Consider the following 27,186-nt stretch of genomic DNA (forward strand, 5'->3'; position numbering starts at 1 on the left):
TGCACACCTCCTCCTAACTTGGTCCTGATAACATAGTGGACTGGGAAAACTTTGAAGTATTCAGTCTATTAAAGTAGATTTGCGTTAAATTCATTGTTTAAACAAGCAGATCAAACATGTCGAGAGTAAAACATAATAAAACAAGTACACTGCTCTGTCAGCTTGATCATTTATTTTCAGTTGAGATTATGTAACAGCCTGTTTTCTGAGAGCGTTTGTCCTTGGATTATCAGAGTAGTACTGTGTGAGCTCAGTCCAAATAACCCAAACTAAAATTCTGATACAGCAATCTTTAAAATCAAATATCCACCGGACTCCCAAGTCCACTCTAAAGAAGGGAGATGCACTTTTAATTATAATTACAAGCCAACTCCAATGTTTGCATGATGTAGAAATCACTGAGCGTTTTCAGCTCTTGCTCTTCAAACTCAGCAACGCCGCATCCACAGACCTAAAGAACAAATAGCGTGTCCAGCCGACAGCACAGCTGGCCCTGGGAGTAATCAAGAGGGGCGTGTAGCTACATTAGTGGCATAGCCGAGCTCTCAATATGAGAAAGCTGACGCGCTGGACATGGACTCGTTTCATGTTGCTCATCATATAAACTGATTTCAGTCTTGTTTTCTTCATTTGATATGATTTGACTCTGCTTCCTTCCTCCTTGTTGGCGATCTTCTCTTCAGCAGAGTTGTGTGTAGAGAGAGAGGAGCTGTTTGGGTCAGCTCGGGCAGCGTTTCTCCTCAGGTAACGAGTGAAGGAGCTCCATGCACGCAGGTGCATTTAGTCCTTTTCTGGAACCAGCTTCAGCACTTTGCCGATGGCGATGGTTTTGCCTGGAGATTAGAGTTAAAGCTCGTGTTTATACAGGATGTAGAGGTTTGTAAATACATTTAATTTCCACCCACAAAGATGCAGCAAATATAAATACTATGGGACACAAAAGTAAATAAAAACAGCAAAGAATGACAACTAAAGGCTTACGGTTTCAGTTTGCATAAACAAAATCTAGATTAACTTTAGTTTCTAATCCATGTAGAAACTTCATTTTATTGAGATTTCACACAACAAACGGTTTGAAGTTGGCAGACATTTTCAGCTGCCATCATTTCTTATAGGACTATACGAGTCCTGTCATGTTTTCACCGACTGATAATCCAGAGCTGAACCTCAGAACCGCCCCGATGAAGACGAGCGGGCGTTTGCTCACCTTCGTCTCTCAGCGTGAACCGTCCCATCTGAGGGAAGTCTTTGAAGGTCTCCAAGCAGATGACTCCTGCTGCCCGGAGCCTGGCGATACACACCTGATCCTGCTTCACAAAGCGAGGTCGTGTTTTGCTCTTATCGCCCGTCTTCTTGTCAACCAGACAGATTAATGCCTGAGGGTGGAAAATCCAGACTCTCATCAGTTCAGGCGAGTCAGGAGGCAAAAACATGCACCGCGCAGGAACTACAACGGTGTGTTAGCGCCACCCAGAAGACGTGCGTTGGTGTTTTTAGCTACGTTCACAGCAGAACTAAAGGAGCTTCGTTTATAGTCTCGGACATCATAACTTCCTGTTCCAGCTCTGAGCTGCAGACGCCAGCTGTAGCCATTATCAATCTAACTCTAACAACTAGATATAACACAGCTAGGCTTGAGCGGTCTCCACATTTTGATGCCATTAAACTTCCTCCACATTTTACCAAGTTGAAATGAAGATTGCTCTTACAAAGATCCATTGCAGATCTTATGATCAGTGTGTGTTAGACTTAACAAGTTAATAATTCTCTACACTCACACACATCTTCATGAGACACTAATTAAGTTTAAGGTTCACCTCACATAAAGTTTAGATTCTTATTCGCCGAGTTAAGCGTCTTGTATCTGAAGGAAGGCGTGGCTTTCTGAGGAATGTTCTGGTAAAGCCTTCCAGTCACGGCTCATTCTGATTTGCCAGAATGGCCAGAAATCATAACAAGGTAGTTTAATAAATCAGAGTAATTCAGTTTCTAGCGGAGTTCCAAACCGGCCAGTTCGGAACAAGCATCTCTCTGGACATACCGTCAAAACCTGTTTGCACGCTTTACGCCGACACAGCCAGACGGCTGCCTAAGAACCACATCCACACATCCACACAACCACGCAGACGAGCATTCCAGCTGCTGTTGTGACCTGGAGACGTCTCAAGACTGGACGGGTCGTATCGGAGTTTGATCTACAAAATCCCGGTGCCGTGAGGTCCACCCGACTTCTGACAGTCCGGATCTGCTGGGGGTCTCCACCAGGGTTTGTAGACACGCGTCTGATGCTGTTTTATTGATAATCAACTCTCGTTTATAGCAGACAACTAATTCTTTTACACCCAGATTTCACAATTTATTTCAGATGCAAAGGTTCTGATAAACATCTAGCTTCCATCACACCACCTACACACCCCACTCCATCACCTCTCATTATTCATATCTTGTCAGGTATAATCATTAGTTTAGAAAAGAATAAAATTACTTTTCAACTAAACACCTGACTGTCTGAAATAATAAGAAGTGTGTTTATGGTCCCTGAACAAGTAAAAGTAACTATAATCCTCTGATTAAACTTCAAAGATCAATCAGGTTGATATTTCATATTTACATGCAACCATCACACCTTATTGGTCATCATTAATTTGCAGTCGTAACGCTACAAAGTGTGACCGCTACACACGGACATTGTTGCTGTTTACGGTATTGCAGTCATACTGCCCAAGCCTAAAGAGAATATTACTGTTTACTGTTTAGTCAGTAAAACCACGGTCTGAATCCTTCCTCCTCATCCACGCATCTCCTCTGGGTGGCACCAACGAACCACTGAAGAGAACAGCTTCAGCTGGAGCAGCCATAAAACAAAGCATCACGTATGCTGAAGGGTCTTTAGTGACCAGCTTACCGTGATTTGCACCTCCTCAATGCAGGTGTGGATGTGAAGAACGGCGTTATATCCTGGACAGATGATCGATTTGTGCTCAATGATGACGATCTGAAGGAAACAGATGACATGCGTGCTAGTTCCACCCGGGCTCAACACTAAACACAGTCACACAAGTGAAAACAGTTGCACCCGCTTAGACCCCAGCGTGGACAAAGTATGAGCCCAGTCATTTGTTGCTGCTGCTATGGCAACCTGTAAGATTTAATTCTGTTTAATCTGAGAGCAGACGCTGCTCCTCAGAGAGAAACCCCTAGGAGCAGGAGAGCTGGTGTCCTGGTCTTTACCTGGGCATCAAACGTGCGACCCGAGTGGCAGAGGTTATCAGGGCTGCAGAGGATGAAACCTGGAAGGATTTCTTCTTCTTCTATTCCCTTCAACCTCAGCTTCAGGTTCTCTCCTGGACTCGCGTCGTCTGTCTCCACGTCATCACTAAGCAGGCTCAACACTTCTACTGTGTGCTGTAAGACACCAGAACCGAGTGTGAACCACCTCTGCACAGAGCATCTTCAGTCTCAGCATCTTCAGGACTCGTAGATGTTCTAGTCATCTCTTGAAGGTGCCATGTTTGCTCCCAGAGAGATGGAGCGGCACCATTCACTCACCCTGTTGGGCATCATGACCAGCTGCTGGGCTTTACTGATGGAGCCAGACTCCAGCTTCCCCAGGATGACGGTGCCCATGTCCTGCAAACACACGCAGAGCTGTCAGACCACAACATCTGTCACGAGTCAGTCAGTAGGACCTTCTGCTCAGTAAAATATAAACACATTACACATAAATACTCCTCTCTACAAGGTTGAGAACAGCATCAATATAAAATGCAGCAGGCCTCCGTAGCTGATGAGGTTCAGGTCCGTCTACACCTGGGACCAGAGAGGCTGAGTCAAGGTGAATCAGTGAGATGGCTCTAGACTTTCTGCTCAGGTGAACTCTGACATCACCGTGTGTAGAAGAGAAGAGAGCTGAAGACCTGCATCCGAGTTAGACCTCACAGATCCATCAGGATTCGTCAGCATCAGCATGTCATCGGCAACACGGAGCCGGAGCCACGCTTGTGGTTTATGAACAGGAGGGTCCATTCCAACAGCGAGTGGGTTAGTGGCTGCACTGCCTGTCCCAATGCATTCTGGGACGTGCAGTTCTACATGCATTTGAACAGGCTGATCTCACGGGTCTGATATAATCTAGTTTGACACGTGTGACTGAGTCTCTGTGGTTCTGCTGAAAGTTTGCCATCTCCAGCTATAGAGCTCCAGGAGTTGACGTCACGTCTCCCGGCATGCAACAGTCCAGATCGAAACGGCGCCATCTTGGCAGGCAGAAGCCCGCACCTGGACTATTTGTTATTGTCAGAAAACTCAAACGGGAAATATGGTAGATTCCTGTTGTGCCCCAGGATGCAGAACAGACACGGACGACATAAGGAATGAGCCATCTACAGGATTCCCCAAGATCCGGAGCACCGCAAACGTTGGATCATTGCAGTAAAACGCGCTAGTGACCGGGCTAAAATGAAGCTGTGGGATCCCGAGAGTAAAGGTTTTCGCTTATGCAGCGACCACTTCATATCAGGTACTTAAACCAACGTTTCCTCAACTGTGTGTGGTATTTATTTTAAATGCTTTTATTACGATCCTTAGTGGGCTTCCTAAACTTATTCTGGCGTGGCTTTTTCTGTCTTATTACTCACAGCAACAAGTAAACGTCACGTAAAACGTGAGCCTCGTGATTTCTGCGCGCTGCCGTTTACGTGTTTTATGATCACAGCAATTAACCGGCTAAGCTGTATTTAATTTTTAAGCAATGGCTGATCACACGTAAAAAGCACTTTGGATTGCTATTATCTATCTCACCGACACAGATCTCAGACAGATCCTGAGACGCTCCTGCCTGACATTTTTATTTATTCACTGTAGAAAATCAGACTAGTGATTTCTCTTGGCGTTCAGTTTATACATTCAAACAGCACAGCACTCTATTTAAACTACTTACGTGTAAATCTGTTATTTGTCCATCCATTTTCATCCGCTTATCCGGAGTCGGGTCGCGGGGGCTGTAGCCTAATGGGCTCGACACACGGGAGGCGACATCGCCTCTCCTCCATTCATTTTCAATGAGACATGCGCGACAAAGCGATAATCGCGGGTCTCCCTCCTACTAAGCGAAACGCGAAAAACGTGCGTGTGAAATTTTGTGCTCGTGCACGTGTCGTGCACAGGCGACCCAGCGACACGATCCCAGAAAGTTGAAACATTTTCAACTTTTCATCGCTGTTGCACGGACGAGGACCAATCAACGGAGGTTTCATTCACTGACCAATGAGCGGACAGGATGCTCCTCCGAGCAAACATGGAGGAGAAGTTGATTATTATTATGTTTTATAGTAAAATCAGAAGTAAGATTTCACATAACTCTAGCAGCACCTTGTGAAACATCATATCTACCACTTTTTTAACTCTGAACCGCTTAAATAACCTTAATTCCCTCCAACCTGACACAGCCAAACAAAACAACGGAAGTTTCAATTTCGCCATGGAACAGAACGCGTAGACGGCTTTGCCGCTGCCGGGGGTCGCCTCCCGTGTTTCAGGTAATAAAAGCGACAGCGACAAATTTCGCTGATCGCGGTGGTTTGTCGCCTCCCGTGTGTCGAGCCCATAAGTCGAGAGGCCCAGACTTCCCTCTCCCCAGCCACTTGGGCCAGCTCCTCCGGGGGAATCCCAAGGCGTTCCCTGGCCAGGGCCGCTCCGACAGCTTCTGGCGTTTTAAAAAGTATCCAGGGGCATGGTAAGGGTCGTCGATGTTTATAGTCTATTTAATTTCTGACTATATAAAACGATGTCTTTGGTTTTAAAGTGTGAAGTAAATGCCGACGAAGTAAAATCCAAGCCGATCCCGCCTTTGTTGCCTGCCAACATGGCGTCTACGCTCTGAGTCCGGAGCTCTATTGGCTGGATGACCTTATTAACACATTCACTGCCAGCCGTTTCCTGATCAGAAAAGCCGTTCGCTGCCAGCATTTTTCAGTGCTTTCATAGTTATTTTAAGAGTCACAGAACGTTGCGTTCTGGGATGATGTCGACGCCAAAACTACCAAAACAAAGCGGAGACTCACCTCTTACATCGGGAAGAATCCGCGCGCTTCGAGCTTTATCCGTTCTTTCATAATCCGTTGTTGAATTGTGATCGGCAGAAGCTTTTCCGGTTACCGCCTCACTTTTATTACAGCAGCGGTCCAAAATGATCTAACACATGGATTTTCTGCTTCCTGATCACGTGACGTGTGACGTATGCGGAAAAAGATTGACTTTAGAGCTTAGATGTTTGTTCTCACGGTGCGGGGGCTCGTTCCGACGCCCACACAGTAAAAACATGCAAATGACGACTTTATTCGTCAATGGCAGTGAATGAGTTAAGCTCCGAGTTGAACAAACCACAATCCCATTACATCAGAAGAATACCAGTTAGGCTCCTTCCCACAGCTACAGTTCTAGCCAACACAGGGAGGAAAGGACATTAGGGAGGCAGCAGACAGAAACTGGTTGTCTCTAGCCTGCCAGACTCATCCTCTGTTTATTCTACACAGAGAAATGGTACGGTAACTCACAGGCAGAGAGGCACTTGAGAGGCGGGACTAGCCAGCGCAAAAATAACCCATAAAAAAAAGGCGGAAATGTAGATTTTTAGCTGTAGTCAAAAATGGCTTCTGGCCCAAACATCTTTCTTTTGAAGAGGCTTTTAGCGCTTCTACTTGTTGTGGTTTTAAAGACACGTTCAAGTCACTTAGATCAGAGGAAAGAGACGTAGAGTCACAGTGTGTGACGTATGCTGCTTGGCGCCGACTGTGCGACTTTTTCACTTTTTTGAGCCGATTCTCCACTCGTGTGAGAATCCACAAGATCAGGGCGAGTTTTGCGCTGAGCGTCGTGTCGTGTACAGGGGGTTACGAGAGGCGATTAACACACGTGACCAGCTACCGATCAGCGATCGTGAGCTCGCACGGACTTCTGGAGTGTTTGATATTTTGCTCGTTCCTCATGAGGGTTGAAGCGGCGCTGCGAGCGGCTGCGACCCAAAAAGTATCAGAACCGCTCACGGCGCATATGCAATCCTGCATCAACACTGCTCGCCCGCTATTTCCCTAATAACACACGTTGTTTGTTTTTATTTCTAAACGTCTTTTTTTACACACATTGACAAAGATTGTCAAGAAAGCGTGTTTGTCGTGTTCATGTCAAATTAAACTGATCACAAAACACAGATTTACTTTCTTTATTTCGTTTTCCTCATCCAACCCCCATAAATCCCTGTGTGTCCTCCTGCAGCACTCCCGAAGGACAACAGGCAAAACAAGACAAAAAAGTCTGACGTGTTGTGTAAAAACTGCTATTTTTAGCACATTTTTAGGGCCGACGTGTTGCTACCAGACGTACAGTGTGAGCAGTCAGGTCGCATCCGAGAACTGGGTCGTGCAGCGTGAGCACGACTTGTGAGATCTGCCCTGCGAGGAAGTCGTACAGTTTGAGCTGAAGCTGAGTGCTACGAGTGAAAAAGTCACACAGTGTCCGCCCGGCTTAAGAAATCTCAGGGGGCGGGGCTATTTCAATAGGGAGCTTAAGTCACGCCCATCTACTTCCGGACCGTGGTTCCCTGGAAGAACAAAAAAATGAATGCAAGCCAATGGGGCTAAAAACGCTATTTTCTAATTCGCTTGTTTTGTGCCGTGGATTTCACAAATGATGTTCGTGAGTTTTAAAGACATTTTGATACCAAGTGAGCGCTTACTTTTGAATGGGGGGAAACGCTATTTTAGGTATAGAAGAAAACCTAAAATAGCCTCAGAAAACTGAGGGAAAAGGGCTGGAAGTTCAGCAAACTTCCCAAAGGAGGAAAGAACCGCCATAATCTGGTCATGTGGTAAGCAGCGGCTACGTTAGGGGAGAGGAGGTCATGTGGTGACGTCACAATGGCGACGTACCGATTTCTGGTGTGTAGTCATGCTAATTATGAACTTTTACAAGCTGATAAATCTCAAAGTACATGACAGGCAGGGTCGAAACACCCATCATTACTTTTCATTTAAATTGCAGTACAACATGTGTGTGATCCAGGGCGTAAGGGGAAGCGGATTAGAAAACAGCGGTTTTAGCCCCGTTGACTTGCATTCACTTTTACGTTCTTCTGGGGACCCGTGAGCCGCCCGGAAAGGAAGGAGACTTAGGCTCCCTATGGAAGAGTTCCCAGACTCTCAGCTCTCCCTTCCCATAAGGAAGCATGGGGCTGGCTGACCAGGCTAGGTTGTCTCTGCACCACAGCGATCCCAACGAGAGCCAAGAGGCTGAATGATCCTAAAGAGGAAAGACCCCGGCATGCCAAGGTTTGCCTGCACGAAAGCCTTTGTGTTTCTTGGAAAATCTCCCAGGAGGCCAAAAACCATCTGAGTCAGGCGATCAGATAAAAACCCACTCCTGAGTACAGGTGAAGGCCCTGTGCTGCTGCTCACCTTGTACTTGTCCACAATGGGAAGTCTGACAGGCCCATCGCTGGATCGGTTGAAGTTTGGCAAACTGTCCAAGTGGGAAATAAATGGCAAACCCCTGGTAACAAACACAAGTGGTCAAGTTAAAATGTGTTTTCACGGTCCTGACTACATCCTGGTACTGTGTGTGTTTTAGACGTTCCCGTTTCATCTTTGGAAAGCTCCGGCGGGTAAGCAGTGCAGATTTATGGGATGCTGGCGGGGTGAGCCCTGACTTACGTGTACCAGGGGCACTCGACTACGGGCTCCTTCAGGTTGGCACCCGTGAGTCCAGAACAAGGCATAAAATGGATGTCCTTCTTTGGGTTGAACCCGACTTTTTTCAAAAATGGCACCAGCTTCTCTTTACATTCCTCATATCTGCAGGAAAAGAAACGATTTCACCCTGAATCATCCAAACAGTCACAAATATTTGTCACAAATAAAGCATCGGAACATGTTAAAAAATACTTTATTGCTCAACTTCATGTTAAACCCGTTTGTATTCTCACCTTTCTAGACTCCAGTTCACAGTGGGGTCGTCCATCTTGTTGATCAGAACGATGAGATGTTTAACTCCGGCGGTTTTGGCCAGCATGGCATGTTCCCGGGTCTGCCCACCCTTCTCAAATCCCGTCTCAAACTCACCCTTCCTCGCTGAAATAACCTGAAACGAAGCAGGAACGCTTGACCGTCTAGAAACTGAAGATATTTCTGCGCCTGCCTCGGGGCCAAACACATGCGATCATGATATTTACTCACCAGAACTGCGAGGTCAGCTTGCGACGCCCCGCCGATCATGTTGGGGACGAAGCTCTTGTGTCCGGGGGCGTCCAGAATGGTAAAGTGTTTCTTCTCTGTCTCAAAATAAGCTCTTCCAACCTCCACCGTCTTGCCCTTGTCTCTCTCCTCCTGATTTGTGTCCAGAGCCCACGATAAATACCTGCAAATACGTCCCATCGCACGTTTTCAGACACGCACAAGTAGTCAAGTCACCAGAACGTATCGTGTCACGTTGTGACTTCTCACCAGGTCTCTCTGTTCTTTTCTTTAGCTTCTCGTTCGTATTTTTCCAGAGTTCTCTTGTCTACCATCCCCGTGAGGTACCTACAACACCGGCACACACAAGATGACTCACACCGAAGTAAGATGAGTGTTTTAAGTCTCCTCTAACAGGCAAGCTAGCGTGAGACTTTGAGAGATGAGGTAGAATAGAGGTAGACTCACATAATCTGTCCCCCGATAGTGGACTTTCCTGCATCTGATGTCACAAAAATAAAAATTAATCTGAGATGATTTAAATGGCCGGTAAAAAGAGGACGATTTTAAAGATAATGAACGATACACACCCACGTGACCAATAAAGACCACGTTCACGTGTTCTTTCTTGGGTGCATCAGGAGGTGGAGGAGCCACTTTAGGCATAGGCATCTCCTCCTCTTCCTCCTCCATCATCTCCTCGTCTTCCTTCCCCGTGGCACCTCCCTCCTCACAGCCATCTCCCATCTCCCTCTGGTCCTCATGTCCCCCGCCTCCCTCGCCTCCCCCAGGCTCCTCCTTCTGTTCCCACGTTTCCTCCTCAGCGGTCATGTCCGCCTCTGTGTTTCCATTCTCTACTGGAGCTGAAACCACAACAGGTTTGTTACAATCGGTGTCCTGCCTCACCTCAGAAGACCTGTGGCCATCCTCTACTTGTTCACAGTCATTCAGCTAAAAGCTGCTGGGCCTCACAGGGGATGCATTTTCCCATGAAGATCAAAAAAAGCGGGCTGCGCAGTGGTTAGAGCTGCTGCCTTGCAGCAAGAAGGTTCTGGGTTCGCTTCCCAGCCTGGGATCTTTCTGCATGGAGTTTGCATGTTCTCCCTGTGCATGTGTGGGTTCTCTCCGGGTACTCCGGCTTCCTCCCACCGTCCAAAAACATGACTATTAGGTTGACTGGTCTGTCTAAATTGTCGTTAGTTGTGTGTGTGCATGGTTGTTTGTCCTGTGTGTCTCTGTGTTGCCCTGCGATGGACTGGCTCTGTCCAGGGTGTACCCCGCCTGATTTCCCATTGACCGCTGGAGATAGGCACCAGCCCCCCCCCCACGACCCTACGTAGACAAGCGGGCTCAGAAAATGGATGGATGGATCAAAAAAGGCCTCCCAGTCTTTGTAGCAGAAATTACACAGCCTCGCGACCGTGAACACTGACTTTTTCTTCTGAAATTCACCCATCATAGGTATGCGAGAAGCTCCAGTCCCCTCTTAACTCATTGGTTCTTTGTCACCTAAGCTCTGCTGAATCTCTGGTGACAAGCAGTAAATGGTTTAAAGGGACAAGTTAGGAGGCGTTAAAACACCACCTCTTTATAACCTGATCAGGACCGGGGTCTCATCCATCATGCATTGCGTAGAATCCTTACTAAAACCCTACTTAAGCTCAGCAAAAAAATGTTCTTACGCCAAGCAGGTTTGTGATCTGTCAAACATGGAGTACGCACAGCTGCACGCAATCTCCGCTTCATAAATCTGAGAGTAACGAGAAAGTGTCTCAGCTGCATTTTAGTCACATCCCGCCCTCACCACGCCCACTTACTGCCATAAATAGTCAATGCAAAGTGCCTTGTGGATCTCATGCATATACATAAGCCGGCTGTTGCAGCGCTCCGCCAATGATGATGGCGACCGTAGATCAAGGCAGATCAAGGAAGCGCAATTTCACAGAAGCAGAAATTGAGGTACCTGTGGGTGAGGTGGAGAAATGAAAGGAAGTGCTTTTGCAAAACAAATAAGAGAAAATCCACGGAGTGGTACAGCGTTGCTGAAGCCGTCAATGTTGTGAATTCTTCAGAGAGATCTGTGGTGGATATAAAAAAATGGTCCAATCTGGATTCGATCCCCAGACTCCCGGGTGAAAGTCACGCGCGCTAACCAGTCAGCCAAACTGAGATCTCCCCTGTCCAAGTAGCCAGGGCACATGATCAATTGGGTCACAGTGACAGGACACACGCTGTCACAGACGCATGACATTCTGTCTCAATCTGTCCCCGTGCTGATATTCTGCATTCCATATTCTGTGCTTCAGGCTGTGTGTGTGTGTGTGTACGTGCACGTGTGGGGGGTCTTTTTCTGTGTGAAAACGAAGCGGTACAAGTGATAAAGCTGCAGGATTTCATAATTTTATCCTTCTCAGCAGCAGCACTGCAGGTGCTCTCCATGTCCAAAATGTGCGTAAGGACCTAAGTCAACTTAAAGTTGCGCACATTTTTCCACTAAGTTTTCTTTCATTAATCCCAAAGTTTGCGTGGAAAGTTGCTTACGCAGTTTTCCGACCCCGTTTTGTAGTAAGCAAGCTAGATAAATGAGACCCCAGGACGACACATGTGCATGAGTCTAACTAACTACAAGCATGTCCATATGGCTCTGACGGACACCCAACTGACTCCACTTGTCACAGGAAGTGTCAAGTGAGGTTGCGTCATCTGTTACGTAGACGCCCTGCCCCATGCACATGGCCTTACCAAAGCCAGAACCCCCACCCGCCTCCCTGTACCGGTGCCATCAGCCTGAGAGGGGACATAAGTGGGACCATCCACACGCCGCCTATCTGTTCACACCCTGCCCGACATGTGGATCTGTGGCTCGCTAAATGGAAACGTGCTGTCAGGTGTTCATACCGACTGGGTCTGCCACCTCCATGATAGCAGCTGGGTCAGGGGTACCTTGTGGGGCAAAAAAGAAAAAAAAAACAAAGCGTGTCAAAGTTTTCATGAATATTAACAATAAAATGTTGATTACGTCTCATAGTTCGTATCTGTAATTTGAATTAAAAATTAATCATTGAGCTGTAGAGAAGCGCATGCAACAGAGCGACTAGCTTAAGTGAGCAGAAACGTGACAAGCGAGTTGCTCACACTAAGCTAACTTAGCTGGATTAGCACGCGAGTTAGCAAGTTATGCTAAATTCACGGTTAACCTTACCGTCTGGAGACGGCGTTTCCCCGGGGCTGGCTTGAAGAAAGCTCGGTACAAACACCGGAGCGTTAACGTTGGGGACAAAAGGCTTGGCGTTTACGTTGAGTGAAGCGAAGGCAGCCGGGAGGTCCGCCGCCGGAGCCGGGGCCTCGGCATCTTCCTCCTGCTCCCACGAATCCGGGGCTGTGTCTCTCGGGTCCATGACTGCTTCGTCCAGAGTTCTAAAGCTTCACGCCACCATGCGAGGCTTGGCTGTTTGTAAAGTTCGGTTAAAACGCGACAAGTTGCTGGTGTGTTTCAGACTCTTAGCAGCACGTTTGGTGAGGTTCCCATCGCTTTAGAGCCTGGCTCTGATCAGCATATGGGTCTCTCGTAGCTGACGAGGAGCGCCGAGCAGCGTCACTTCCTACAACCACCGCTAGGGGGCGCGGTCGGACAGTTACTCTAGAAGAAAACCAGACCCGTTCACTTCATCACCTTTTATTTTAAAACATTTGAACACAAACATGAATAAAACACATGCATTTAAGGGCAACACGTCTCAGTTACACAAGCTCGAGGAAACTAATAAATACTGCAGCTATAAATAGAATAAATACCCTAACAGGGGCACTTTGAACAGTCAACATTAACATGCATTTGATTTGATCACCATCACTCTTTGGCATCAGTGACTCCTCCGCCAGAGATAGCAAAGGTGGCTTCATTCTCAGGCATATCAGGACTAGAGGAAATCACAAAAACACTTGGAGTTAACAAACATTCCCCAAACGACGTGTGATGGCCTAATTCAAGCCTCAGATGAAAAACCAATAATTTGATTTTATGCAGAAGTAAAATGTAAAAGTTTCAACTTTTGACTCAGTCAGACTTAAAACAACATCCAAGCTACACATACCTGTCAAAAATCTTAGCGATTCTCATTTCTCCACGCCCTTTCCTCAGGCTGATCCGTGTGGTGGAGGCGTGGGCCAGGATGTGCCCACCAATCGGCTTCTTGGGATCAGCCTGAAATCTAAAATGAACAATAATTCCAGTTTCAAAACAAACTTACTAGAATGACAACGGTCTTAATAACTCCGTCTTACGTCATTCCTGCTCCAGGATCAGCGGTCATTTGGTTGGTAACAAACACGGCTACGTTGTACTCTAGAGAAAACGTACATTACACCAGTAAACAAGAGCGGGGATCAGACATATTTATGGACCAACAATTATACAGAGTACCACAAAGTGATAGACACTGGTAAAAGCCGTTGTAGTACTAATATGTACTTACGTGTATTTGCACTATTTGGTTGTTGCTCCAAACTCACCTGATTTACAGGCTAATCACCAAACACATTATGTTAGCTCAAATTCTGACGTGTAATAAGGCAAACACTACAACACATGCCTGTGTGTGTGCGTGTGTGTGCGTGCGTGCGTGCGTGTGTGTGTGTGTGTGTGTGTGTGTGTGCGTGTGTGCGTGTGTGTGCTCTGTCTTCTCGATCCCCAGTGAGTCGTGGTGGATGGCTGCTTATACTGAGCCAGGATCCTCTGGAGGTTTCTTCCTGTTAAAAGGGAGTTTTCCTCTCCACTGTCGCTAAATGCTTGCTTAGGATGAGGATTGCATCAAGTCACTGACTAGTGTCAGTGACTTGATGCAATTTGCTGGGTTCCTTATATAGGAAACATGATTTCTGATTGGCTTAATGAACTGACCTGAATTGGAATGTTTATTATGTGAAGTGCATTGAGACGACTCTTGTCGTGATTTGGCGCTTTATAAATAAACTTGAATTGAATTTGTTCGGGTTTCTGAGCTGAAGACGTCTAACGAGGTGAGAGGAGGATGTTGCCACTTGTAACAGCAGAGCTGGACACACTCCGGTGGATAAATCCATTCCCCTCCGGCATTTGTATAATGGAGCTAAGTCAGCAGTTTCAATAAACAGCCTAGTTGTTCTGTGATTGAGGCTCAGCTGGGCGTGAAAATATAATGAGTGTCAGAAAAACTGCACAAATAAGAATGGATGAGTTTGTTGAGGAAAAGCTTCACAGCCAGGTCACGTTGGGTCCCATGAAACAGGGATCCACTCAACACGGGGCCTAAAACTCGTTCGTTCTGGAACACGTGTCTTATTCACACCTTCAGAAATCTTCTGCAACCGTGAAAGCATCTGAGCCAGCTTCTGCTGCCGCTCGGCCAGCTCCCCGCGACCGGAGAAATCCACTCTAAACAGAGCCATGATGGAGTCGATGATCTAACGGAACACAGCAGATGTAATCCAGCTGGATGAAACACACACCGCAGATGAACCAACAGCGGGGAGTATCACAAGTACAGGCGTTCAAACGCTCACCAACAGTTTGAACACTCCTCCTTCTTCATGGAACTTTGCTGCTACAAAGTCCAGCAGCTCCATCTGGTGCTCACCTGCAGAGACAACACGCTCCTCCTGACTGAACGGTACGTTCACACCAAAAACTAAACCAGCGTTTGATTAAAATGATCTCGTTGAGAGGAGCTGTGGCTCACTGGTGTAGGCTCGAGCGTAGAGCACGTTGTCCAGCACGGCGTCGTGGTCCACGTTGAACCTGTCAGCGATGTCTCTCAGCCTGTCAGGGCGGCTGGAATCAGACGGGTGAAGGATCACTCAGGAACACTGGAGCTACACGGACAACCACATCAGCTGGTGTCAGGAGGATACAAGGTGTTCTCTGTGTCGATGAAGATGACTTTTCCACCCGAGTAGCCGTCCTCGCCCGGCAGCTGCGCTGTAACTGAGCAAACACACGCGAACGCTGATTGAAACCAGGTAGATTTGTGAGGGTTTGTGTAAACGAATACCGATCCAGACTCACCACAAAGTGTGTGGGACAGCTGGGTTTTTCCCGTGCGGAACTCTGGGAAACAGATTTCACAAGTTAGTGTGAACCGTAACTTATTGTCTGGACTGCTTCATTCTCGGTAACGTCGCAGGGAGCTGGCGTCGGACTCCAGCCAGCAGCGTCGGGTGACAGGCAGGGGACATCCTGGACAGGTCGCCAGTCCATCACTGGGACACACTCAACCGTCTCACTGACCTGACGTGTGTTTTTGATGTGTGGGTAAAAACCCACGCATGCAGGAGGAAAACATGCTCACTCCAGGATTAGAACCCGCAGCCTTCTTGCTGCAAAGCAACAGTGCTACCACCACCACCATGCAGCCCTTCAGTCAACAACAGGAAATGCTTCTCACCTCCAAACGCTTCGGTGATAGCCATGCTCTCTACTCCTCCACCCAGCAGTTTGCTGCAGATGACAGGTAAGGCTGAAGCACGCAAAGCCAACAACATACTTCGTATCACCATTAGGACTAAAGTTTTACTCAAACTCCTGGCTCCCGGTCGTGACGTGGAACACCTGCTTCCTCTTTGCGCTGTACTCGAAGGCTGTCAGGAAACCAACGTTCTACAAGGTGAAACAATCAGACACACCATGAAGCAGATTCTCTATAAAACACCTCGTTGCTGCAGGCACCTTTAGACACTGGCGACAGAGATTCAGATCTAACCAGCATTTTTCCTGCGGCTTCCTTGATTTTTTCCACCTTTGCTTCGGACAGGCCCTTGATGTTGCACAGGGCTTTGCGTGTGGTCATCTGGATCCCCTTCACAGTGCAAATACCCACAGATTTCAGCTTTTTGATGTCTGCCATGTTCTGATATCAGACATAGAGGGACAATCACACATGGTGCATGTGAGTTTTGATGTGATGAATGAGTCTCTAGACCTGCTGTTTACTCACAATCCCATGCTTCTGAAGGAGGTCGATGTCCTGGAAGAAAGACTCCTGTTTGGTTCAGAGAAACACACATCTACATCAGAACTGGTCAGAACGTACAAAAACAATATCACTATTATCATGACACCACCACCATCAGTTTAATTCCACACACATATTTACATAATTTGTTCACACTTCTGCAGTTATTTAACCAGAAACTGATGATAACTCCCAAAGGTGAACCTTGATGCACGAATGACCAACATAAATAACCCAGTAAATAAACAATCTGTGACTGTAATGTACCCCAGTATTCGTCTTCCTAAACAAAAAATGTCCCAGCTTTATGTCCAGTCATTTCTAAGGAACACAGACATCCTCACAGACGGTGAAGTTATGGACTTGATGCCAGAATGTTTGCGTGGAAGGGGGAGATGTACTTGATTTTACTCTTTCTTTTTAATCCAACAACAAAAACAGGGAAAATAAGTGATTTGGAATCTATTCTTCCTCTGTGTGTGTGTGTGTGTGTGTGTGTGTGTGTGTGTGTGTGTGTGTGTGTGTGTGTGTGTGTGTGTGTGTGTGTGTGTGTGTGTGTGTGTGTACAAGGTCTACACCAACACCAAAAGCTAAATGTAGCACATCCAGAGCATCCGTGGTTCGAGGTAGGGCAGGGTGCGGTAAATCAAAAATGTATCCTCATCAAAATTTCTGTCTCTAACCGACGTCATTTTTTCCAAGTCAATAAATTTGGTAATGAAACAAAATGAAAATGTTCCTGTGGGTCAGTGATGTTCATGGACCTTTAAGAAGCTGTACGGAGTCACATGACAACGTGACTCAACATAATACATGTGACAGCCCCATAGTGGACGTTTTTCTTTGCATGCATGTTGTTATCGTGCATTTATCATTATTAAGGTGAGCTCCTCAATATACTGTGACATTGATTTTAGCCCTAGATCAAGGACAGTGAGAATTTATTCATATTTCTACAAGTGACAACAGATTTCCATGAACTGCTACGTGATTTTAGTGACTGTAGCTGTTCTAAAACAGCAACAGCTCACATTTGATTACACTCAGTAAGACCAGAGAACTCATCAGTCCTGTTTCAAGTAAAACGCATTTCCCCAAACAAAGGCTGTTCAGTGAGGAAGTTAAGTTTGTAACTATTACTTTTCTATTGAAATACACAAACTAGCTTATCCCCTCCATAGGATTTTACTTGTGTGTGTGTATATACCGGTATATAATTATTTAATTTAATACATTACATCGTCATCCTGAAAACTTGTCTCATCTTCAACAACTTGATCCTCAGCGACTTTCATTTTCAAACAGAAGCCAAAGCCTTACAAAATTAAAAGCTAAAAAATTAGCCAAAATCGGAAGTTAGCTTAATTAATAGTTTGATAGCTGTCTTCCAGCAACTGGTAAAACACACAACGCAACTAATTTCGTTCGACTTGATCACGTTACCCACAAAAAGGTGACAAAAGTAAACGTTTTAGCAAATATATATTTTGTTTTCAGCTGTAATAGTTCTAGTTTCTTCTCCAGCCGCTTTTGTTGGTCGCGCGACTGGCGGGACGTCTGATGCGTTCAGGGAACAACGAAAATTCGAGATTTACAACAAATGATAGATGACTTAATCATAGTTTTCTGTGTCGTTGATTATCTCAACAAATATTAACATTCATAATACCATAAATATATTTCAGGTGCTGCCAAAATGAGTCTTAGCCACAGATAAATGTAAAAAACAAACAAAAAAAACCTGACAACAGTCAGTGAACGCAACATCAAACTCACAAGTAGGCTGATACTTTAGTCTCCAATGATAATCCCTTTTAATTGCAAATGCGAGTAAAAATATGTAACTATTCTAATGCACATCAAAATAATTTTGCATTTCCACGCAAGTCATGGTCGGGAACTCTTTTTTTATTGAACACATCTTCTTGCCACAAAACATGTTTGTTGCTTCTATCCTTTCAGTGATGTCAGACAAAAAGCAGCGACATGGGATAGCGAAGGAGAACGTAAACTGATACATAAATGATGAAATTAAGTTGTCCCATTTAGAAAATAACAAAATGACCAAGTTTAAAATAAGTAGAGATGCCATTTGGCTTTTCTATTGTGACAAATGGTGGCAGGAAAAATACAGAGCACCTTTTTTTGCATTTAGATGTTGCAGAATTTAACGTTAATCAATGACAGGATCCAGCTGTTACAGTTCTTTAATACTTGCTTGTCATTTAAAACTACTTTCTTTCCCATTAGTGCAACTAGCAAGTACACAAAGAAGGACCAAAAACCCAGATGGACATAACCATCCATAGAACTGCAAACACTAAGACACACACACACCTTTTCTTCCTCTCATGTATCCATCTCTACCAGATGTTCTGCTAACATAAACCATATTTAAGATGAAATTAGTTTTTTATTTAAAATAAAACATAGAAAATAAAAGCAGTGCTCCAGGAATTTAAGTCTCTGCATGATGTTGGAGGTAAGAAAAGACAGTGAGAGCGAAGTGTCCCATAAATTTGGAGGGAGCCAGATGCAATGCTGTTGATGCGTTTCTGTGCTCTTCTCCATGGTCTCCCCGTCTCTTCTTGCGAGCGGCCCAGATATATTGCAGGCAGCAGATCTCAGATCGGGTCATCTCTTCCTATCTTTCACATCTTTCCAGATGCTGGAGGCATCATGCCTGGCATCCCACCGGACACAGCAGTGTTTGGCCCCAACAAGATCTGAAAAAGGCAAATGTATTTGACATCCTCATCAGCATGTACATTTCAGCATTCGCTTTCCCACTATTATAATGCGAAAGTTTGTGCTTCCAGAAACAAATGCCCTGTATTTGTATAGTGCCTTCTTAGGGTTCTACAACCCCCCAGGGCGCTTCACAACACAATCAGGCATCTACTCATTCAAACGCTGGTGGTGATGAGCTACAAAGTAGCCACAGCTGCCCTGGGTCACACTTAGAGAGGCAAGGCCTGCCGAACACTGGCTCCATGGGACCCTCCGACCACCACCAGCAGGCAAGGCAGGTTAAGTGTCTTGCCCAAGGACAACAGCAGCATTCTTTGGCCGGAGCCGGGATCAAACCTGCGACCTTCTGATTACTGGACAACCAGCTTTACCTCCTGAGCTACTGCTGTCACAAATAAAGGCTGTGGTTTACCCCACCTGTCTCTGCTGTTGAAGCTGCTGCTGCTCCAGCTGTAGCCTCTCCGTCTCAAACACCACCGGCAGAACCAGGATCATGAAGGATGTGGTGCCTACCCAGAGCGCAGATCGGGAAAAACTGGAAGTAAATCATGACGCCAGTTAGTTTCTTTTATGTTTCGTGAGCTTTCCTCAAATTAAGACAACATTTTTTTCTCTGAATCATATTTAGAAAATGACCTCTCTTCTTAAACTTCATTCTACAGTAAAATAAATATTTTAACTCTTTGACATTTCTACGTTTTCCTCAACAATTCCCATTATACTCTGGAAATAAATATCTGACTTTTCCCTCGACATCTGGAGCCAAATCTGGACACGTCCTCTCTTTTAGCCTCTTGTTCATCAGAGGCTCTAGCAGACTGTCGAGGACTCACCTGTAAAACTTCTTCAGCAGTGAGACGGAGCACTGAGCTGAAACGTCCGCAGCTGAACGAACCGAGTCAGGGAACATCTCTGTCAGGCCCCACAGCCTCTCCACAAGGGTCTCATCCAGCTGAACGTGAACACACACAAGACTGCATTAGGAGGAGGGAAATTACTGTTTTTCTATAAAGATCTGTCTATACGTTGGCCTTTAAGTGCAGATCAGCATAAATCAGACTGTTTTAACATTCGTATTTGTTTTGCTTTTCCTCCTTTATTGTTGTTGTCTTTTGATTTGGGCTTTTATATCACGTGCAGCACATCGGTCACTGTGTGTATAAAGTAGTTTATAAAGGTTAGCTGATTGGTTGAAAAACAACTGCTACTAGTTAAAGTAATCTGTTTAGTTAACGATTACAGTTAAGTCAAAGTTATAAATTGAAATCAAACACTGCAACACTGACTGGAAAGCGCATCAACTCGGTATGCTAACAGCAGACCAGGAGCACAGAGGGTTAGCTAACATGTTAGCCTTCGTACGACCCTGCTAAAAAGCACAACTGAAGTCGAGTGACTTGACACCCACGTCTTCATCTTCGTCGTCGTCTATCTCGTCCTCAGGTGGCCGGGTAGACACTGGGCCTGCGGGGGAAAGCTCCTCGATTGCGGCCATCGTCCTCTACCCCGCTCCAAGCTCGGTTGTTCGGTTTTGTTAGCTTAGCTGAGTCGCTGGCTGGCTAAAGCGTAAAAAGGTTTGCAAGTTAAACGGTTTCTAGTAAATTACCACTGAGTTTCATTGAAACTAAGAAGAGCGCATCGGTTTAACGATAGTCTGAGGTCACGGTCGGAAAACGTGAATCTTGTCGGGGTCACATGTCGTAAGAGGGCAGGGGTTAGTTTGTAGGACCGGTGGAAAAAATTGCGCCCCCTGTCGTTAGGGATGTATTACAGCTGGTGCGGTTCAGAGCCAAGACACACATAAAATTAGTTTCTTTGTACTTCAGTCAATCTCATTACGTGATATCTATTTTTTACTGTTTATGAGAGCTAATCTGTCGTGCAATAAAGGTGGAGTAAAGAGTCAAGTGGGATGTGTGATGAAAGGGTTTCAGTCATCAACATATATACAGTAGAGATGAAAGGAAAGGTGTCGGTAGTGAGGCCAGCCGAGACAGTGTCCACGAGGAAAAGACTGGAGCAAAACTGGAGGCTGCAGGCTGAAAACTTTAATGTTCTCTTTGGGAGTGACGAAGATGGATAGGAGGATCATGAAAGAGTCCATCAGTGGGACAACACCTGTTAGATGTTATGAAGATAACCTCAGAGAGGACAGGCTGAGATGGTTTGGACATGATGAGGCTGGAGCTACCAGGCTGAGAGGAAGAATAAAAAGGAGATTCATGCAAACAGGATATGAAGTGGAGCAGGAGATAGGACTAAATGGAGACAGCTGATTGGTTCCCCTGAAAGGGACAAACCCAGAGAAAAAGAAGATACTAGTTATATCTATAAAGACCATCAACACATCATCATCATCATTATTATTAAAGACGACTGAATAAATATGACATTTTCTGAAGAACTTTTACTCCTTATTTTAACAATTTCGTAAGATCTTTACGTAAAAGGCGCGACGTCACTGAGATTGCGATGTTCAAAGATTTACTTATAATAAACTCTCTGAGGTAGGTAGCACATAAAAGAGTGTGTGTGTGTGTGTGTGTGTGTGTGTGTGTGTGTGTGTGTGTGTGTGTGTGTGTGTGTGTGTTGGGTTGTTCTCGCTAGCTCCGAGGCCTTTCCTGTATTTCTGTCTCATTCCAGACTGGGCCGATGATCCAGAGCTGGTGCTGGGAGCAGAGAAGGAGCGGTTTTGGGACTCAGGGATTCCTTGTTTACATCCTCTCGGAGTACGCCGGTGGGGGGAGCTAGGCGGGCATTGGCACCGCCCCCATTCTTTAGGCCTGACGTCATTGTCGCTTGTGTTTTTTATGAATGAAAGAATCCAACCTCGGAGCAAAAGTAATTCCGGGAAAAGGCGGACTCGGTCTTGTCGCCAGAGCTGCTTCGAACCAACAGGTAATTTCTCCTTTTTAGGGGTAAAACAACACAATTTGTTTAAGTGTTTGCTTAAACTCGGCGGTAATGGCCGAGCATTAGACGACTGGGACGCTGGGCGCCTCACAGACCAAGGACAAGAGAGCAGGCAGCTGTTCGCTTTAATCCCCTTTAGCTCAGCCGCTGATGCTAGGTGCTAACGGGTAACATTGCTAAAACATTAAAGATAAGAAGTTAGTCTCGCTTTATGTTTATGTCTTTGTCGTTTAAAATCAATTAACACGCTTTACCTTATTATAATATTTGTTCTTTTTCGATTTCCGGTTGAAAATGTGACCGTCGGAGGTACTTGTTTACTATCGTAGCAGCGCCTTTGCCCTTAGCTAACAGCTCTTCTTTGAGAAAGGAAAAACGTGGATTGTGACATAGTTTTTACAAACACTTCAGCGGTGGTGTTCAGTGTTTATATTTCAGTTATTGATCGATTGTACACTATTTTAAAGTAGATGGTAAATCTGTGAGGTTCAGGTTAAAGCCGTGAGGCGTTCACTTGTTGCTGTCCTTTTTGGGAATGCTGTTTAAGGCTCTTTAATCTGTTAGTCATTGTGGAGGTTTTAGACGGAATTAGAAATAATAGTATGTTTTTTGAGAAGGAAGTAGCAACAGCTGCTAGTTTCCTTGGGTTAGCTCACGCTGACAGTCTTGGCGGAGCTGAAGGCTTTCTTGCTGAATCACCCTGACTTTACGAAACGGCGGTCTCATCGGTTAGAGCTGGGTGGATGGACGCCTTTTACTGGCATCCCACGCATGTTTCTGGGATGCAGCTCACCGTAAACAACCTGGTGAAAACGTAAAAATATGTTTTATATTCAGCCTGGGTTTAGCCACCACTAGGACGGGTGGTGAGGCGGCCACAGACCTGCGAGGGGCCCGGGGAGTTTGAGGTTTCCTGGTCAGGAGTCCGCCCCTGAACGTGGCTGTTATTGTTTCATGTAACTTTCTAACACCATCAGCACGTGGACATAAACGGATCACCTACAGCATCTAAATGACGCAAAAATACACTTTCTAAAGAATCTACCGGAAGATCAAAAATCCAAAAACGACCCAACAGCTTCCAAGTGAAATGATGTAAACAGTCACCAAGAGACAGAACATAGCAACCCAATGCAGTACGACCACAGAGGCGAAGGAAAAGCCGTTTCTGCTGAGTGAAAATGTCATTTTAGTTGTGGGTTGTACCCAGGGAGCTGCTGTAGCTGTAAGTCCAACTTCAGTAAATCTGCTGTTACTGTGCAGTTGTTGTTCCACCTTAAACTTTCTCGAAGCTGCTGGGTGTGCCTCAGATTCAGAAGAGGGCTTCTAAGTGGCTTTTTGATTTATGGTTTTACAGATATAATTAGTATCTTTGCATATGTAGATGGCTTCCTGAACAGCACCTGTTCAGGTAAATAAGTCATCAGGATTGATGAGCTAACCGTTATTTACATGATCTACTCAGTCTGTACACACCACCACGACATTTGTTCAGGCAGGCTTTCTTGAATACCTAACTGCAAACATTTGCTTGACTGTGTTCTTCCTACTGTTATATTATGTAGATTTTAACTAATGTGTCAATGTGCAATGTGTATCTTTATGATACTGATCTATTGATTGATTATTTATGGCTTACCTGTTGATAATTTGAACTTGAATTGTTATTTAGTATTTTAGCATTTTACTGCTTTAATTTTTAACTTTTTGATTTGTATTGTTAACTTAACAGTGTTCTAACCTGTAATATGTTAAAGTGACCTTACGCTTACAAATAAATGTATTATTGTCGACAGCTAGCTGGAGCTAGCCTCCAGCACGTTTTAGTGGTTTCTCTGCTCCAGCACACCTGTGCAGCAGCTCTTGAAGCTTCAGAAGCCCGCTGATCACCTGCTGATTGTAATCCGGTGTGTTGAAGCGGAGTTAAAACTAAAACCTGTTGGATACTGGCCCTCCAGGCCCAGAATTGAATACCCCAGGCCTAGACTAAAGCAGTTTGCTGGCACCTGTAAATGACCTCTTGCCTGTTTTCATGAAAGCTGCTTTACACTTTATCACAGCACACACCTCTTCTGACAACATCTGATGAAGTTCCTCCGGACCAGATGACCAGAAAGTGCTATGTTTTTCTGCTGCTGTGATTTTTTGATGCTTCTAATTGTGCGAGAGAAAAAATTTGGCTAACAGCTAGCCTGAATGCAGCAAAAACAAAAACCCATTGCTGCTTTCATAAAACAGTTCCAGTCTTTGTTGTTTGACCGTAGTTTACACAAACAGATTCTCATCAAACGTTACACCACAGACCGTTATGCCACACCTGTTTGATTTGGCCTGAGTACCAAGACATTCCTGTCGGACGTGACCTCTGGGCGTACCGGAAGTACCGACGTGCACTGTTAACCCGACTGTTGTGTAAAGGTTGATGCTTGCCACTTTTATCCAGGCTGTGCTCAGGCTAGCCATTAGCCTATCATTCCTGTCAGAATTGAACCGTTTTTCCAAACGGAGGCTGTTCAGCGAGTGGTCTGCCACGCTTAAGATATGAATTAGTTGTGACTCGCGTCAAAAAGTCCTAAAGTAAACGCAACGGTTCTCCAAGGTAGAACATGTGAACCTTTATTCTGGAGCAGAGCATTTAAAGGAATGCTTCAGACTGAATGTCTGTTTATAACTGCATATCTGCTGAAAGTGGGTTAAAGGGTCATGATAACACCTTAGGACCTTGTAAACACACATGACTGGTTCAGATTGAGCTGTTTGTGTGATGATGTCCCTCCTTGCACCTGACAAACATCCCAATAGGTCAACACGAGGAAGAGTTTGTTTCGTATGAAAGTGAAATGTCGTAAAAAGCCTGGTTTTCCCCGACTTGTGTGGATTAAAGAGTGACTTAGTGAGAGGAGGACGTTTGGTGTGTGAGGAGGAAAATCCAGTGTTGCACCAAAGCAGAGCGATAACACTGACGGGGCAGAAAGCAGCAGGGGAAAGCACCTCGAGCAGCTTTTTTCATGATGTGAGAGTTGAGTTTGCTGGCCTTACTCAACAGTGTGTTGGTGTTTTTATCTGTGTGGCCATTTTGTTAAAGATAGAATCAATGAAAGTGCCCTTTTCTTTTTGCTGAATCACTTTGGTAGCACGGCAGCAGCCCGAGTCCCGCAGGCCGAGGCAGGGCTGGAGGGGTTGGTTAGTTAACCCACTTAGAGGTTAGACTTTGATCCCTCACAACAACATGTGTGTGCTGACATTAGGCTGAGTGGGACGTCCTGATGCTATCTGAGCCTCTGGCTGACATTAGAGATGCTGCTGCTGTATCAACAGTTTGTTTGTTACGAGGGTGCAGTTTCACAACGGTGGTGAAAGATTCAGGTTCTAGGAGCTTGAAAGTTGGGCGTGTTCCGGCGTTGTAGGGCGAAAGCTTTGAACCGTTTGGTGTTGAAAGCAGGAAGTGTTGGGGGAATTGGTTAGGACACCTGTTTTGAGCAACCAAAGGCCAGGCACATGATAACTTCCCCCTAACCATTCCAGCAAGCAGAAGAAAGAGTGAAAGAAGAAAAAAGGCCCAGCGTTTTGAAAACCTCCTTCCTCTAGTATCAAACCTCACAGTTTAATGAGAGAGGGCCTTTGGAGGAGCATGAAAGATCTGTGGCTTCCTCAGCGTGCATGACTGGCTGTCTTGTGAGTGGATGGTAAATGCCAGGTCGGATACAAAGCAACGAGGCTTAAAGTCACATGGGAAAGCATCACTTTGGTTTTTTTTTTTTTTTATTCTTGTTTTTGTTTTTTCCAGAGACTATTTTTGTTTCTACTGGTGCTGCGGGGCAACACGGAGGATAACTGGATCATGACGACGGAGAGAAACAGCAAAGCCTTGAAGGTACAATTCAGCCAGAAATTAAAAAAAAAGAGCCGAGTCATGGTATAGCCCTAAACTACGGTTTGTGTTTCCACCCATTCAGGTGAAGCAGGAATGTGGGGAGAATGTGCCCTTCCTGTCGGACAGCGAGCTCATGTCCCTGTCGGTGCGGGAGCTGAACCTCCACCTGCGCGGCCTCTCCCGGGAGGACATCCAGAAACTGAAGCAGCGTCGTCGCACCCTAAAGAACCGCGGCTATGCGGCCAGCTGCCGGGTCAAACGCGTGTCCCAGAGAGAGGCCCTGGAGCAGCAGAAGATGGAGCTCCAGAGGGAGGTGGAGCGGCTCGGGGCTGAGAACGCCGGCATGAGGAAGGAGCTGGAGGGTCTCGGCGCTCGCCTGGCCGCCCTCCAGAGGTTCGCCAGGGGTCTGGAGTCTGGGGGGGCCAGCCTGCTGGCCACAGCTCCACGCCTCAACACCGCCTCGGTCATCACCATAGTGAAGAGTCCCCCTCAGCCTCAGCAACAGAGAGATCAGGAACCGTCGTAGGACCGCCATCGCTACCAGACTGGGGGGGGGCGGGGGGCTCAGCTGGTGGACAGTCTGCAAAGGAAACACACACGCACGCACGTAGGAAAATACTAAACGTGTCTGCATTCTGCCCATTTCACATTATGGGATGCAGATGTGCTTCACTTCAGAGCGGCAAGTTGGGGTGTTGCCTAGCAACAAGAGATTAGTTAGAAGTCATCCTGGGACAGAAGGACACGTCGTCCGAGTCACTCGGGTAAAGGTTTTCAAAGAATGATCAGAAAGTTGTAATGTACACACACACGCACACACACACACACACACACTGGACTCTGAAGCCAGGCTGACCCAGAGTTATCGCACATCCAGGAGAAACTTTCTGCTTCCACCTGACTTTCAGCAGAAGCTGAACAAAAGTGGGCGTGTCCCTCTTCCCGCTGACTCTGACCTTATCCGACATCCCAACTTCCCGTTTAGTCCGTTGATCAGCCTCTCTGTCGTCGTCGTCCGAGGTGGAGTAATGAACGTTTTCAAATACGTATTTCACGTGAAACTTGTGCCATCTTGAGGCCACATGAAAGGTTTTCTGTTTAGGATCCAGGAAACACAAGTACCCCAGAGGCTGGAAGCCGACATCTCCCCGCTCCGTCCGCCACCTCTGTGTGGTTGCAGATCTTCCATCAACGCAGTGCCTTCGGTCTGTCGGAGCTCAGAAACCTCAAAAGGAAAAGGTGACAGCAGGTCGAACCCGACAACACAGAACTTTCAATGGGATGGCGTTAAGAGTTTCAGGGCTGTGACCTCACGTCAGCTGCTGACACGGCCATTATGTTAGGAACACGTCTGCTAGGAGTCCCGCTCATGTCTGTGATGCAAAAACCTTCTGAAAACATTCCTGTTTGGTGTTATTTGTAATGTTTGTACGTG

The 27,186-nt window shown here is 46.0% G+C and overlaps 4 protein-coding genes across 9 annotated transcripts; 1 reads left to right on the forward strand and 3 right to left on the reverse strand.

Annotated features, from left to right (window-relative positions):
* Positions 1–157: 157 nt before the first annotated feature.
* Positions 158–12,790, reverse strand: gspt1 (G1 to S phase transition 1). Its single transcript, XM_015963684.3, has 14 exons — positions 12,427–12,790; positions 12,123–12,167; positions 9,815–10,087; positions 9,693–9,726; positions 9,495–9,572; positions 9,228–9,408; positions 8,978–9,132; positions 8,706–8,846; positions 8,451–8,544; positions 3,550–3,630; positions 3,232–3,405; positions 2,906–2,995; positions 1,208–1,376; positions 158–833 (listed from the first exon to the last, which is right to left on the reverse strand). The coding sequence occupies exons 1-14, from the start codon at positions 12,620–12,622 to the stop codon at positions 781–783; spliced, it is 1,764 nt and encodes a 587-aa protein (XP_015819170.1). The 5' UTR covers positions 12,623–12,790; the 3' UTR covers positions 158–780.
* Positions 2,196–26,482, forward strand: maff (v-maf avian musculoaponeurotic fibrosarcoma oncogene homolog F). 6 transcript variants are annotated; one of them, XM_054749019.2, is made up of 3 exons: positions 2,196–2,266; positions 25,665–25,751; positions 25,834–26,482. In XM_054749019.2, the coding sequence occupies exons 2-3, from the start codon at positions 25,719–25,721 to the stop codon at positions 26,275–26,277; spliced, it is 477 nt and encodes a 158-aa protein (XP_054604994.1). In that variant the 5' UTR covers positions 2,196–2,266; positions 25,665–25,718; the 3' UTR covers positions 26,278–26,482. The 6 variants fall into 6 exon arrangements, with proteins under 6 accessions (XP_054604994.1, XP_015819173.1, XP_070401613.1 ...); XM_015963687.3 differs by lacking the exon at positions 2,196–2,266 and adding an exon at positions 21,693–21,862; XM_070545512.1 differs by lacking the exon at positions 2,196–2,266 and adding an exon at positions 22,052–22,074.
* dmc1 (DNA meiotic recombinase 1) lies at positions 12,885–17,754 on the reverse strand. Its single transcript, XM_015963686.3, has 13 exons — positions 17,452–17,754; positions 16,196–16,240; positions 15,962–16,108; positions 15,776–15,858; positions 15,647–15,699; positions 15,268–15,309; positions 15,114–15,186; positions 14,942–15,033; positions 14,766–14,839; positions 14,552–14,666; positions 13,509–13,569; positions 13,319–13,435; positions 12,885–13,144 (listed from the first exon to the last, which is right to left on the reverse strand). Exons 1-13 carry the CDS (start codon positions 17,506–17,508, stop codon positions 13,075–13,077), a joined length of 1,029 nt encoding a protein of 342 aa, XP_015819172.1. The 5' UTR covers positions 17,509–17,754; the 3' UTR covers positions 12,885–13,074.
* tomm22 (translocase of outer mitochondrial membrane 22 homolog (yeast)) lies at positions 18,101–20,652 on the reverse strand. Its single transcript, XM_015963688.3, has 4 exons — positions 20,373–20,652; positions 19,798–19,916; positions 19,382–19,499; positions 18,101–18,939 (listed from the first exon to the last, which is right to left on the reverse strand). The coding sequence occupies exons 1-4, from the start codon at positions 20,457–20,459 to the stop codon at positions 18,865–18,867; spliced, it is 399 nt and encodes a 132-aa protein (XP_015819174.1). The 5' UTR covers positions 20,460–20,652; the 3' UTR covers positions 18,101–18,864.
* Positions 26,483–27,186: the final 704 nt, after the last annotated feature.

Source organism: Nothobranchius furzeri, chromosome 16 (assembly GCF_043380555.1).
Source record: "Nothobranchius furzeri strain GRZ-AD chromosome 16, NfurGRZ-RIMD1, whole genome shotgun sequence".
Classification (NCBI taxonomy): domain Eukaryota; kingdom Metazoa; phylum Chordata; class Actinopteri; order Cyprinodontiformes; family Nothobranchiidae; genus Nothobranchius; species Nothobranchius furzeri.